Source organism: Camelus dromedarius, chromosome 5, assembly GCF_036321535.1.
Source record: "Camelus dromedarius isolate mCamDro1 chromosome 5, mCamDro1.pat, whole genome shotgun sequence".
NCBI lineage: Eukaryota > Metazoa > Chordata > Mammalia > Artiodactyla > Camelidae > Camelus > Camelus dromedarius.
Window position 1 is genome coordinate 92,292,424 of NC_087440.1, and position 11,645 is coordinate 92,304,068.

The 11,645-nt window shown below is 44.1% G+C and overlaps 1 protein-coding gene and 1 non-coding gene across 2 annotated transcripts; both read left to right on the forward strand.

Annotated features, from left to right (window-relative positions):
- Window positions 1-1,216: 1,216 nt before the first annotated feature.
- EIF5 (eukaryotic translation initiation factor 5) lies at window positions 1,217-9,726 on the forward strand. The gene is made up of 12 exons (XM_031454387.2): window positions 1,217-1,328; window positions 1,465-1,675; window positions 2,625-2,904; window positions 3,002-3,083; window positions 3,373-3,545; window positions 3,933-4,044; window positions 5,033-5,178; window positions 5,422-5,580; window positions 6,017-6,178; window positions 6,511-6,675; window positions 6,993-7,127; window positions 7,516-9,726. Exons 3-12 carry the CDS (start codon window positions 2,833-2,835, stop codon window positions 7,603-7,605), a joined length of 1,296 nt encoding a protein of 431 aa, XP_031310247.1. The 5' UTR covers window positions 1,217-1,328; window positions 1,465-1,675; window positions 2,625-2,832; the 3' UTR covers window positions 7,606-9,726.
- LOC116153742 (small nucleolar RNA SNORA28) lies at window positions 4,565-4,690 on the forward strand. Its single transcript, XR_004137624.1, has one exon. It is a non-coding gene; the product is annotated as a small nucleolar RNA SNORA28 (small nucleolar RNA).
- Window positions 9,727-11,645: the final 1,919 nt, after the last annotated feature.

Consider the following 11,645-nt stretch of genomic DNA (forward strand, 5'->3'; position numbering starts at 1 on the left):
GGCTTATAAAGCTTATAAGACCATGGAGGAATAATCTTGAACTTTGATAAAAAGCAACATACTTTCAATTCTGACCTTGCAAATTCTACTGGTCTAAAACAAAGGGCAGCCTTTGAGTACCCTGACCTCAACAACATTGCTATTTCATCCGGATCGGGGAAACACTGCTGCCAGGTACACTGCTCCAACGACTCAGTTGGAATCAACGCTAGATTATGTGGCTGTGGCTCTGTTACAGTCAAGTTATGTTTTCAAATTTCAGGGAAGACTCTGGGTGCGTTAACAGTCGCAACTGGAACTTTTACACAAAATTTAAGTTTCTTAAAGAATGAGAGTTCCTGTAATCACCTTCAAGTACTGAAGTATGAGAGGGTCTTTCTAAGTAGTAGTTGTTGTTAAGAGAATACATCGGAACCTCTAGGAACACCTGCTTTGGGCTAAGCTTTGCCCAGCAAGGAAGTCACAATTTATAAACTGGAGGAGTCGATTTCCACAGTTGGTAACCTGACGTGATGCTCATTTGAGCAAAGTGACGGTGGAGCACGAGAACATGGAGACGCCTCCAAGATCGCTTTCAGGAGGCCCCAGCGTTAGAACTTGTTTTCCTCTTTAGAAAACGAGTGGACAAGAGGGACCAGACAAGCAGGGCTTGCAGGCCGAGCGCTGGGGAGGGAGCGAGGCGGGCGGTGGAGTCACAGTCGCCGCGGCCACGCAGATTTGGGCTTCGGAGGATAAAAGGAAGCAATGGGATGAAAGACCCCTGCCCTCCAATCTTCTCCCCCTATCCCAGCCTAGGGGAGTCGGGAGGAACAACTTCTTTCTCAAGATTCGACGACAGACGTCTCCAGGGGAGGGGGCAGAGAAGAGGCCTTGAGAAGCCGCGCGTTCGGCGCGGAGAGAACTCGTACGGGAACGCGACCTCGGGAGGGACGGACGAAGCCGCCGTCCAACCGGGCAGCGGGGGAGGGGAAAACGACCGCCATCTTCCCCGTCGCCCAAACCGACAAAGCACGACTCAGCTTCACCGCCCCGGCCCGCCCACTCTCGCGAGACCGCGAAGGCCTCTGGGAAAAGCGGGGGAGGGGAGGGCAAGAGAAGGAAGCCAGGACGCGGGGCGGGGGGCGGGCCGAGGCGGCGAGCGGAGCCCCAGGAAGCAGAAGGGGCGGGAAAAGGCGCGATTGACGCGGCATGAAGGCCAATGACGAGCGAGCTCTGGCAGACCTCTAGCCAATGAGCTGTGCGTCCTGGCGCGGGGGGCGGGCGCTGGGGCCGAGGGTAGCTTGAGCGCGGCGGCGGCGTTGTTCAGTCAGAGAGAGAACATTCCAGAGGTGAGTCCGGTGGAGGGGCGGTAGCCCCGCGCCCCCTCCCCCCGTCCTCCCCGCCCCCTCGACCCCGTCGGGCCGCTGGCTGAGCGGGGAAGGCGCCCCGACGCCCGCGGCTCACGGCGCCGTCTCTCCGCGCCAGGTCGCCAGGCCCCGGGCGCTGAAGGGTGTGGACCCCGGACGTCGCTGGGACAGCCCCTCCCCGCTGCTCGGCGGCGCCTGGCCCGGCCGCTGCTCGCTGCGCTGCCTCCGCCGCCTCCGCGCCCCTCCTCGGACTCGGGTTCACACGCGCCTCACTTCATCCCAGTCCCGGGCGAGCAGCGTTGGGTTTATGTCTTTATTTGACGAAAACGGTGAGTCGGCGGGCGGGCGGGCGGGCGGGGAGATGGCGGCCGCACAAGATGGCGGCGCGCCGCGTGACCCGCGCGTGTGTGTGGCGCAGTTCGGGCGGCGGGCGCCGCGTCCCTCTCCCCTCCCCCGCCCCGGCCTCGCGGGGACGCGCCGCGCGGGCCCGCCGCCGCCGGGGCTGAGTCAGGCCTAATTGCTGCATTTCTGAGTCATCGTCGCTCCCGGGCGGGGCGGGGGCGGCCCAGGCCGGCGCCCCTCGGCCGGTTTCGTTTCCCCCCGGGCGGTGCACATGGCGGGGCGGCCGCGGCCCGGTCCCTCCTGCCGCCGACGCCGGGGAAGCTCTCGCCATGGGGCGCCTCCGCAGCGCCCTGCTCGCAGGCGGTGCCCGGACCGGCCTCCTAGCCGCGGGGACAGAGCGAAGGTTAACTGTGTTTGCGTAGAGGGAAAGGAGGGAGAAGTCGAGGTTGGGCCCGGCGAGACCGGGTGCTCTGTGTGTTGTTATGGAAGTGTTTTTGTGAGCTGAGCAGTTGTCGGAGGAACGACTTGACTGAAGTGTAATTCCACACTTTTCCGTTTTAAAATAACGTATCTTAGTTTTTTTTTTTTAAGTATCACTCGCTTGGTTTGGGGAGGAGTGGTCTGTGTTCGTTTTTCAGCAGTTAAAATAATGGCCACTCGGCAGAATCAGCTCTTTGATCTGGTGATGGTATTTGTTGTTGCTTTCAGTCTGGCGTCTCCTAATCAAAGTCACATTTTCATCAAAGTGGAGGCGTTTTCTAAGTTGACTACAGGTGTCCCGTGTTGTTTGAGTATTAACTGTTTTCCGCGCGTACTCAGGTGCTTCTAACATAGGAGCATTAGGCATAACTATACAGAACGGACAGGGAAGTGTTTCAGTGCAGAAATCATGTTAAACGTGGAGGGTTTGTTTGTTTTCTTTTCTCTGTCTTTCAGAGCTGTTGCGCAGCCATTGGTACCTGTATTGGGGAAACATAGCGTACAAGCAAGAAGCTTACAGCCTCAGTGGCGAAAATTTTTTCATGTCAGAGACCGAGAACTCTTGCAGTCGTTTATGTCATCCCTTCTTCTCCAGACAGAGGATACCAAAAAGTTGCAATCAAAGATCTCTTCATCTTATTGATAAAGCCACTAATAAGCCAAAATGTCTGTCAACGTCAACCGCAGCGTGTCAGACCAGTTCTATCGCTACAAGATGCCCCGTCTGATTGCCAAGGTAATACTGATCTACATTTTTGTAGCAAGTCCTAAGCTTTTTTTCTTAGATTATTAAAGGATAGACACTGCAAAATTAAAATTCTTACTTCCTTTAGGTTGAGGGCAAAGGAAATGGAATCAAGACAGTTATAGTCAACATGGTTGACGTAGCCAAAGCGCTTAATCGGCCTCCAACGTGTAAGTAATGTCTCTTCCAAGAAGTCTGAAAAGGCATTTTATTGATATGATAATTTATGGTCTGCAAATCTTGCCTGAATTGTATGCTAATTAGCTTCTGAGGTAAATAGAAGCTTGGGCTTAAAACCAATTCATATTAGTTATTGCTACACAACCCTACCTGGGTGACACGTTTCTTAAACCTAACAATATAAAAATATAGCGATACTTGTATAAAGGAGGGTGTGTGGCCAAAGATTAACTTAGTTAACTGTAATGAATCAGACTTCTAAATTCTTTTCCTGAATAGATCCCACCAAATATTTTGGTTGTGAGCTGGGAGCACAGACCCAGTTTGATGTTAAGAATGACCGTTACATTGTCAATGGATCTCATGAGGCGAATAAGCTGCAAGACATGTTGGATGGATTCATTAAAAAATTTGTTCTCTGTCCTGAGTGTGAGAATCCTGAAACAGATCTGGTGAGTGCCCTTGAGGTGTATATCAAAAGAAAAAACAACTGTATCTGCTTCTGTTATGTCACAGATCACTTTCCCAGGAAGGCAGAACAGACAAGTGAAAATAAAGCAAAACACATCAAATCTTTTAGTTATTTTAATTATTGAACTGGTGTTTTAGATATTTTTTGTTTGGTTGGCGGAGGTTATTTGGCTCATTTATTTATTACTACTTTTTTAGCAGAGGTACTGGGGATTGAACCTAGGACCCTGGGCGTGCTAAGCACGCTACCTCTGAGCTATACACCCACCCCCTCCGCAGATGTGTTTTCATGATTAGATATTTTCACAGCTTGTTCCTCACAGAGTTTTCATCATATAGGTAATGTACTTGTTTTTATTTTTTGACAGCATGTCAATCCAAAGAAGCAAACAATAGGTAATTCTTGTAAAGCCTGTGGCTATCGAGGCATGCTTGACACACATCATAAACTCTGCACATTCATTCTCAAAAACCCACCTGGTAAGTCTTTATAATGAGCCTCTAAAGTCTGGACATAAGCAGTTGATTGGTAGAAACAAAATGGAAGTTTCTTTGCTCCTATAAAACTGGAATAAAGTTGATCCTTAGACACTTGCACAGGTGAAAATTTACCTATGATACAGTCAGCCATTTGACTAACTGGGTGGTGTAATACTGTAGTATGTATTTGCTGGGAAAAAATGTGCATGTAAGTAAGCCTGTGCATTTGAACCTGTGTTCTAAGGTCAGCTGCTTAAGGAGTTCCTAATCTTGTGCCATGTTTTATTGAATTTAGAACTTTGTTGAATGTACTATTGTTTTATGTACTGTTAAAGGTGAAGCACAAGCTACCAGTGAAACTACCACACCCTCGGTTTTTTTTTTAAAGATAGTTTAGAGTGTATGAAATACATGTTGTTAATAAAATGTGATGGGATCCTAGTAAAGGATCTACTTACGGAGTACTGCTTTATAAATGGAGGTCTTGGTTCATTGCACCTAAGTGGCTTTAGAGCATTGCAAGCAACACTCTGTGGCAGATGATCACAGCTATCTGACACAATTTGAGCTTGCTATAGTAAGGCAGTCTAACCTATTCCGGTGTTCTCTTTTCCATGAGACAAGCCGTTATATAGACTTGAACAGTGTTCCATATGTTGGTTAAAGTGTAGTTGAGATATATATGCCTTTCTTTGTTTATGAGGGATGGAAGGGGAGAGGGTCTAAGGACCAACGTTATCTAGTCATCTGAGGTACTACTGTTTGATCTTAATTTAACCCAATAGTTAATGCCATTGATATGTTGAGACACTTGAGTTCCTTACCTATGAAATTTGGTTTGTGAATTTTTAGAATTATATGTAGCGTTTTGTGTAGTATCCTGAGGGGAGGATTTCAAAACAAAAGGGCAAGTGCTTTAAATGTTTATGATGGGCAATAAGGTGTAATATAAGCCATGGTGCTGAACTCTTTTTTTGTTTCCCTGTAGAGAATAGTGACAGTGGTACAGGAAAAAAAGAAAAGGAAAAGAAAAATAGAAAGGGCAAAGACAAGGAAAATGGCTCCGTGTCTAGCAGTGAGACACCACCACCACCACCACCACCAAATGAAATCAGTCCTCCTCCACATGCTGTGGTGAGTGCAGGGTTGATGGTGTGGTAGGTACTAAAATTGTGTAAAATGTGACCTTTGGTTGAGATGGTCAGAAAATACGAAACCAGTCTTTGCGTTCCAGGTGCTGTTGGTTGATTAAATTAAACTGAAACACATTTTCATGGGGAATTAAAGATGTCATTAACCTGACTAGAAATGTATACTGTTTTTTTAATTTATGTTTTTAAGGTCTCTTTGGTCAAGCACTTTTGTTCTTTCAAACAGGAAGAAGAGGAGGATGATGATTGGGGGGAGGATACAACTGAGGAAGCTCAAAGGCGCAGAATGGATGAAATCAGTGACCATGCAAAAGTTTTAACCCTTAGTGATGATTTGGAAAGGACTGTTGAAGAGCGGGTCAACATCCTGTTTGATTTTGTTAAGGTAAAATATTTGCTTTAAGAGCAGTTAAACATTTTGATGATCAAGTCATTTTGTGAGGAGTGGATATAGGTCAGTGGTAGAGCATATGCTTAATTAGCGTGCATGACGTCCTGGGTTCAACCCCAGTACCACCTTTGAAAAAAAATTTTTTTTTTTTTTTTTTTGAAAAAGAACAAAGCTTCTACACAGCCTTGAACTTTCATTAGATATTTAATACTTGGCAAGTAATTTTCTTCCATTCTGTTTTTGAAATACTCAAACACGGGTTTTTTTTCTGTTTAAATATTTTTTGAGGGTGATTCCAAGCAGTGTCTTAAGCATCTGTGTGTCCTTTAGAAGTCCTAGAACTTGTAAAGTCCATGAGAGCAGGGTCTAATTATGGTATCTGTAGAGCAAGATTTGCCTCTGTCTCAGAGTTGCTTCCTTTCATTTGCAGAAAAAGAAAGAAGAGGGTATAATTGACTCATCTGACAAAGAGATTGTTGCTGAAGCAGAAAGACTGGATGTAAAAGCCATGGGCCCTCTTGTTTTGACTGAAGTTCTTTTTAATGAGAAGATTAGAGAACAAATTAAGAAATACAGGCGCCATTTCTTACGAGTAAGCAAAATTATTCTAGATTTCATAAGTAAGATTTACAACTGTATGACCTTAAAAACACCACTTTAACCTCTCATTTGTTCTGTCATCCTGAAAATAGAGATAATTGACCTACCTTAACAAGCGTGAGAGTATCTGGAAAATCCTGCACATAATCTCTTATATACATGAAGTAAATTAGAGATCATTAAGCATTGACTTTTTGGAACCACTGTTACAGGGCCATGCCCTTAAGGAACAATCCTACTAAGGCAAAGAGTATACATGGATATTAGAATTACCAGCTTAGAACATCTAAGAAAACTTGTTAATGCCAAGATGTCTATTTGCAGTTTTGTCACAACAACAAAAAAGCTCAGCGGTACCTTCTTCATGGTTTGGAGTGTGTGGTAGCAATGCATCAAGCTCAGCTTATCTCCAAGATCCCACACATCTTGAAGGAGATGTATGATGCAGACCTTCTGGAGGAAGAAGTCATCATTAGCTGGTCAGAGAAGGTGGGAAATACACAAGCTCTTCAAGATCAGAAGTGTTGAGACTTTTTTGGAAGAAGTAGTAATTTCTAATACTTAGTTTGCTCTACATTGAGACTCAAGCCCTGTGCCTGACTAGTATAACCTGCAGGGTGGACCCCCTTCCCCCCAGCAGCTTTCTAGTGGTGACCACGGAGAACTTTGAGACTCCGTTTGCTGATTATATGTGTTCTGTTGAGGGTTTTAAGATTAGGATGTGGTCCATTGCCTTCAAAGAAATGGGCATAGGCGATATTTTGAAATTCCTTGAACTAAGAAAATTTTACTGAACATTTTTTTAGACCTCTAAGAAATATGTCTCAAAAGAACTTGCCAAAGAGATTCGTGTCAAAGCGGAACCATTTATAAAATGGTTGAAGGAAGCAGAGGAGGAATCTTCTGGTGGTGAAGAAGATGATGAAGATGAGAATATTGAGGTAAACATTGGGGAAATTGTTAAATACAGTGTGTTATGGATGTTTGGGTAATTGCAAATTTAAATTGAGATGCAATAAAATACAGTCCCTCAATTTGGAAAGCAGTCTTATTAATAGAAAAGGTGGTGGAAATCTCTGCCATAGACAGACATCATGATTTCATATAAATGTCTAAATTCCCGAAGGGCACAATTGGTTAACATCGAGTATAGGGGTGCCGATTGTCTATAAAAATTAACGAGGGCTGTGGAGAGGTTTACTTAGTTTTTGTGTAACAAGTTCTGTATCTAGGTAGTTTTTCTCCTTTGTTGACCACTGACTTGTTACTGTCTTTATATGCAGATTTTGGGGGATAAAGTTTTACAATCAAAAGCCTTTGTTTTATCAGGTGGTATATTCGAAGACTGCCAGTGTACCGAAAGTTGAAGCTGTGAAGTCTGACAACAAGGACGATGACATTGATATTGATGCCATTTAAAGGGGTGGTTGCAACCCAGCTTAACCGTGTAATGCTGAGAGTCTTTGCATCATCAGCCAGAAGTGCAACATGTATGTGCAAAAGCTAAAATGGCTTAACATCATGCTACACTTTCTACTAAAAATGTATTGCTGTGAGTGGTCTGTAATTAAACCCAACAAGACATCTAGGGAGTCCATACACATAGCAGTGAGCAGATGTAGTTTGCTTATTTATAGCATGTTTCTTTTTGAAAAATTAGTGGTGGACACATTTGGATCACATTTATAGTTATAAAAATAAAGACTTGATTTTGGTCATTCTTCAGATTTTTGGCTCTGAATGACTTAAGCTGAGGAAATAGGCTCCTTTAAAAAACGTTGTACCATCATTTAACCTGATAGCATAGTTGGAGCCTGTTAGTTATTAGATGCTGAGACTATAGAGAGGCCTTCAGCAGAATGTAAACATAAACTTACCTTACTCGGCCATTAAGAAGTAGAGTATTTTTAAGTCTTATCTCTGGTCCCTCAAACTGGCATCTGGTAACATACATTCTTTTCATGCCAAGGTGGACTGATAATCAAATGACAGTGCAACACCTTTATCTTACTGAGAAGTTAAAATGACCTGAGTGTCCTATAAATAATTTTATGAGCAGGTTTTGAAACTTGAATTGTGGGGGTTTTTTTGGTTTTGTTTTTTGGTTCTTTTCCAGTTCTATACTTGCCCCAAATTATAGTCTTTGAAGTCATGTGCATTGCACGTTGGATGAGCCAGGGGAATTATTACATTAAACATATAAAAGCATTCTATGTGTATGTAGCTGTTGCTTTATACTGAGAGAAAACAAACTTGGGGAGTGATTAAATAGTAAGCTCTATGATTTTATTTGGGGAAAGCAGGAAAAGGTGCACTTAATCTTTAGGAAAACGGCATAATTTTCAGCATTTACTCTATGGTTCAAATTACAATTTCAAAATATTTAGACATAACTGTCTTTTTGTTCGCTGTGAATTTTTCCCCTGATACTATGGTTCTTTTACATTTGACAGATAGCTTATGCTTTTAAGGTTTTCGTTGCTATCTTGCCAAAATAAGTGTTAACTATGTCTCAGACACCCCCTCCCCCCAATGTCTTTCTTGAAAGAAAAAAGCTGAAAGCATACTTCTAAGTCAGAGCCTATATTTTGGTGTAAGACTTGGGGTGGTTTTTTATTTCACATTGAATATAGTGAGATAACGCAAGAAATATGTGATGATGGCAACTGAATGTTGGTAGCTAGGGCCTGACCCAGCCCGTCCTAGGCTTTAAATTTGGAAATTCCTTGCTTCTGAATCCCTTGCCCCATTTGCTGATCTAAACTCAAGTGATAGAATGGTTTATGTCTACATCTGAGAAACCATCTGAGGTAAAAACCTACACAAAAAGTACACTGGGAATCAAATGCATGGAGTTAATTTTATAATAACAAAGCACGGGCTTTTATCATTCACCTCTTCCTTGTGTGATCCATCTCACAGATTATGAGACCCTAACAAATGTAACTTCTTTTCACATTGAAATTAATAGAAATGTTTCATATAATAGAACCTTGTTAGCTTGATGTTTTAAGAAATTAAACCTTAAGTATTACTGGAGAGATACACGTTGGTCTCCAGCAGCCCTCTGATAGATTTTTATGAGACTAGAGGAGGAGCCATGTGCCTACCTGGAGGGAATGTGCTTTGTCACACCAAAGACGAAAAGGTTTTTGCAAATTAACATCTCATCTAGCTATTAAGTTTTTGCCATCGTTTGAAATCCTGTATGGGATACTGGTTGACCTAAGCCAAGTTGCATTCAGTATACCCTGTGTCAAGCTAATAAGGTTCTGTTATAGAGGGGTTTCTCCCCCCACACACCCTTTTTTTCTTAATCGGAAGGAAAATGTGCAGGGCTTCTAAACACTAAGGAGAAAATTTTTGGCTTAGACCAGTGTTTAGTGCCAAACTTCCAATGGGACTCAAATCCACATAGTAAGAAATATATTCAGAGAGGCTATCCTACATAGAGTAGTCCTTCACTTTGCTCTGTTCAACTGTCTTAAAATTTACTGTTTCAAACAGCTATGTTACTTGATTAAAACAATGTTAAAATTATTTTTTGTCTCTGCTTTAATATTAAAAGTAAGCTAAATTTCATTTTATAAAATTGGAGCATCAGAATCTGCCCTGTTTTGGTAGTTGCTGCTTCAGATTTGTGTCAGATGTTTTCTTTTGCAGTTGCCCCCCTACTCACAAAACATATTGCTGGTTACAGTGGCTTTCCTTAGATCTTGTGTTCCTATTCTGTAACTCAAGTTGATTACAAACTGGGAAGGTCTGTCCTCATCTGATTTCTTAAAATGTTTGGGTGTTCACGAGGACCTGCAGGTGTAAAGTAGGTAGTTACATAACTGGGTATAGAGCATCTGTCTTCAGTTAAGAAAATTATTTCTAAACAAGTTCTCTCTGGGATTGATGAACTTAAAAGGTACTATGGGGGTCCTAAAGGTTCGAGAGAGAAAAGAGGTGTTGTCTGATTCAGTGCTTCCTGCTCTGGGTTGTGTTAGGATTGCTTTCCACTGTTTATACCAGTGCATCAGGGACCAAAGCCTTTGACCTGGGCATAATGAAATGAAAATTCTTGCCAAGAGTAGAAAATACAGAAGGGTACTGGTGTAAATGAGCCTTTTCTGCATTTTCCATCTGTCAGCTCATACCTTACAGTAATTCTGAGGTGTGGTTACTGTTATCCCAAGGTCCCTCTAGTCTGGCTCCTGTGTCACCAGGAAAGTGAATATGGCTGCCATTGCGTGGCATTTGGTTATGCTTTCAGTGAGGTTTTACTTGGGCTTTGGAATCAGACCTAGGCTCTGGCAATATCTCCCTGTTAAGCTGGAGGACCATCTTCCTATGCCTGATGGGAACGGTAACCTCTGTGTACAGCATTTAAAGTGCTGTAAAGTCAGTAGAAATAATGCTTGACAAGCAGCCAGGGAGAATTGCTTTGTCTGGAAGCGGCGGGTAAAAGGGCAGAGCCTGTGCTGGCACCTCCAGACATTTGGAACGAGTTACAGCAGAGTAATGAACAGTTAAGAGGGCTCTTTTTGGCTGGGGAGGAGTTTTGGGGGTGGTAGAGTTAATACCTCAAGCAGCCCCTAATGTGCCCTAATACCCTGCAGGGATGCTCAGAACAGTCAGTGGTTCAGGATGGACCATGGCACCACCTGGGGTCTCAGAGCAGCTGCAAATTGCATCTTGAACCGTAACCAGCCCAGCCTGAAGTAAGGATTTAGGGGTGCAGGGTGTGAGGCTGGGCTGAGTCTTGATTCCAGTGGTCGTCTTAACTTCCAGGGAGAGAATCCTAGTAAAAAGAAATTACCCAGTAGGATTGGTGAAACATAATAAAGAAGAAACAAACCCAGTGGAGGAGGGCGCTGGCCTAGGGTCCCACCATACCCACATAGGGCGGGACCCCATGGCTTTTGCTGCCTAAGCTCACACTGCGTTTCCGTACAGTCTTCAGGCACTGTTGCGCTGTCAAGGACTTAGGGCAGAGGTAAAGAGTAACATTTTGGTCCTTAACAGTGGTTAGACAGTGGAGGGAAGACGGGATACAAGCTCTCAGGGTCCAAGGTTGACCTTGGGTGAAGCTCCAGACTGGAAACAAGGCAGGGTGCCAGCCTTGCACACCCAGTCTGCCCTTGGCCTGCACCAGGCCTTAGGCAACCTCACATTTGATCTAACTTTGTCTCCCCTCTAAAGGAGCTCCCAGAGCAAAGCAGACACAGTGCAGAGGGGTGGAACTTTGGAGGAGAGAGGAAATGATTGGGGACTTTGAGGAATGTCCTACAAAAGAGGTAGCATTTCACAGGATAGGAACTTGGGAGGAAGTGGAGCACAACTGCAAAGCAGAAGCTACTCTAGTTGACTGCAGTACACGGTAGGGATGAGGCTGGGGGAGGTGGCAGGACCTCATGTGCAAAATGAACCTTGTGGGGATTGAACCCTTGCAAGCTGCAGGTGGCAGAACCTCT

What these genes read in the sequence shown, in the direction of transcription:
- EIF5 (XM_031454387.2), top strand. Translation starts at nt 2,833, where the DNA reads ATGTCTGTCAACGTCAACCGCAGCGTGTCAGACCAGTTCTATCGCTAC. An exon ending in AGAATCCTGAAACAGATCTG is followed by an intron (nt 3,546 to 3,932) that starts GTGAGTGCCCTT and finishes ATTTTTTGACAG; the next exon opens with CATGTCAATCCAAAGAAGCA. An exon ending in ACAGGCGCCATTTCTTACGA is followed by an intron (nt 6,179 to 6,510) that starts GTAAGCAAAATT and finishes GTCTATTTGCAG; the next exon opens with TTTTGTCACAACAACAAAAA.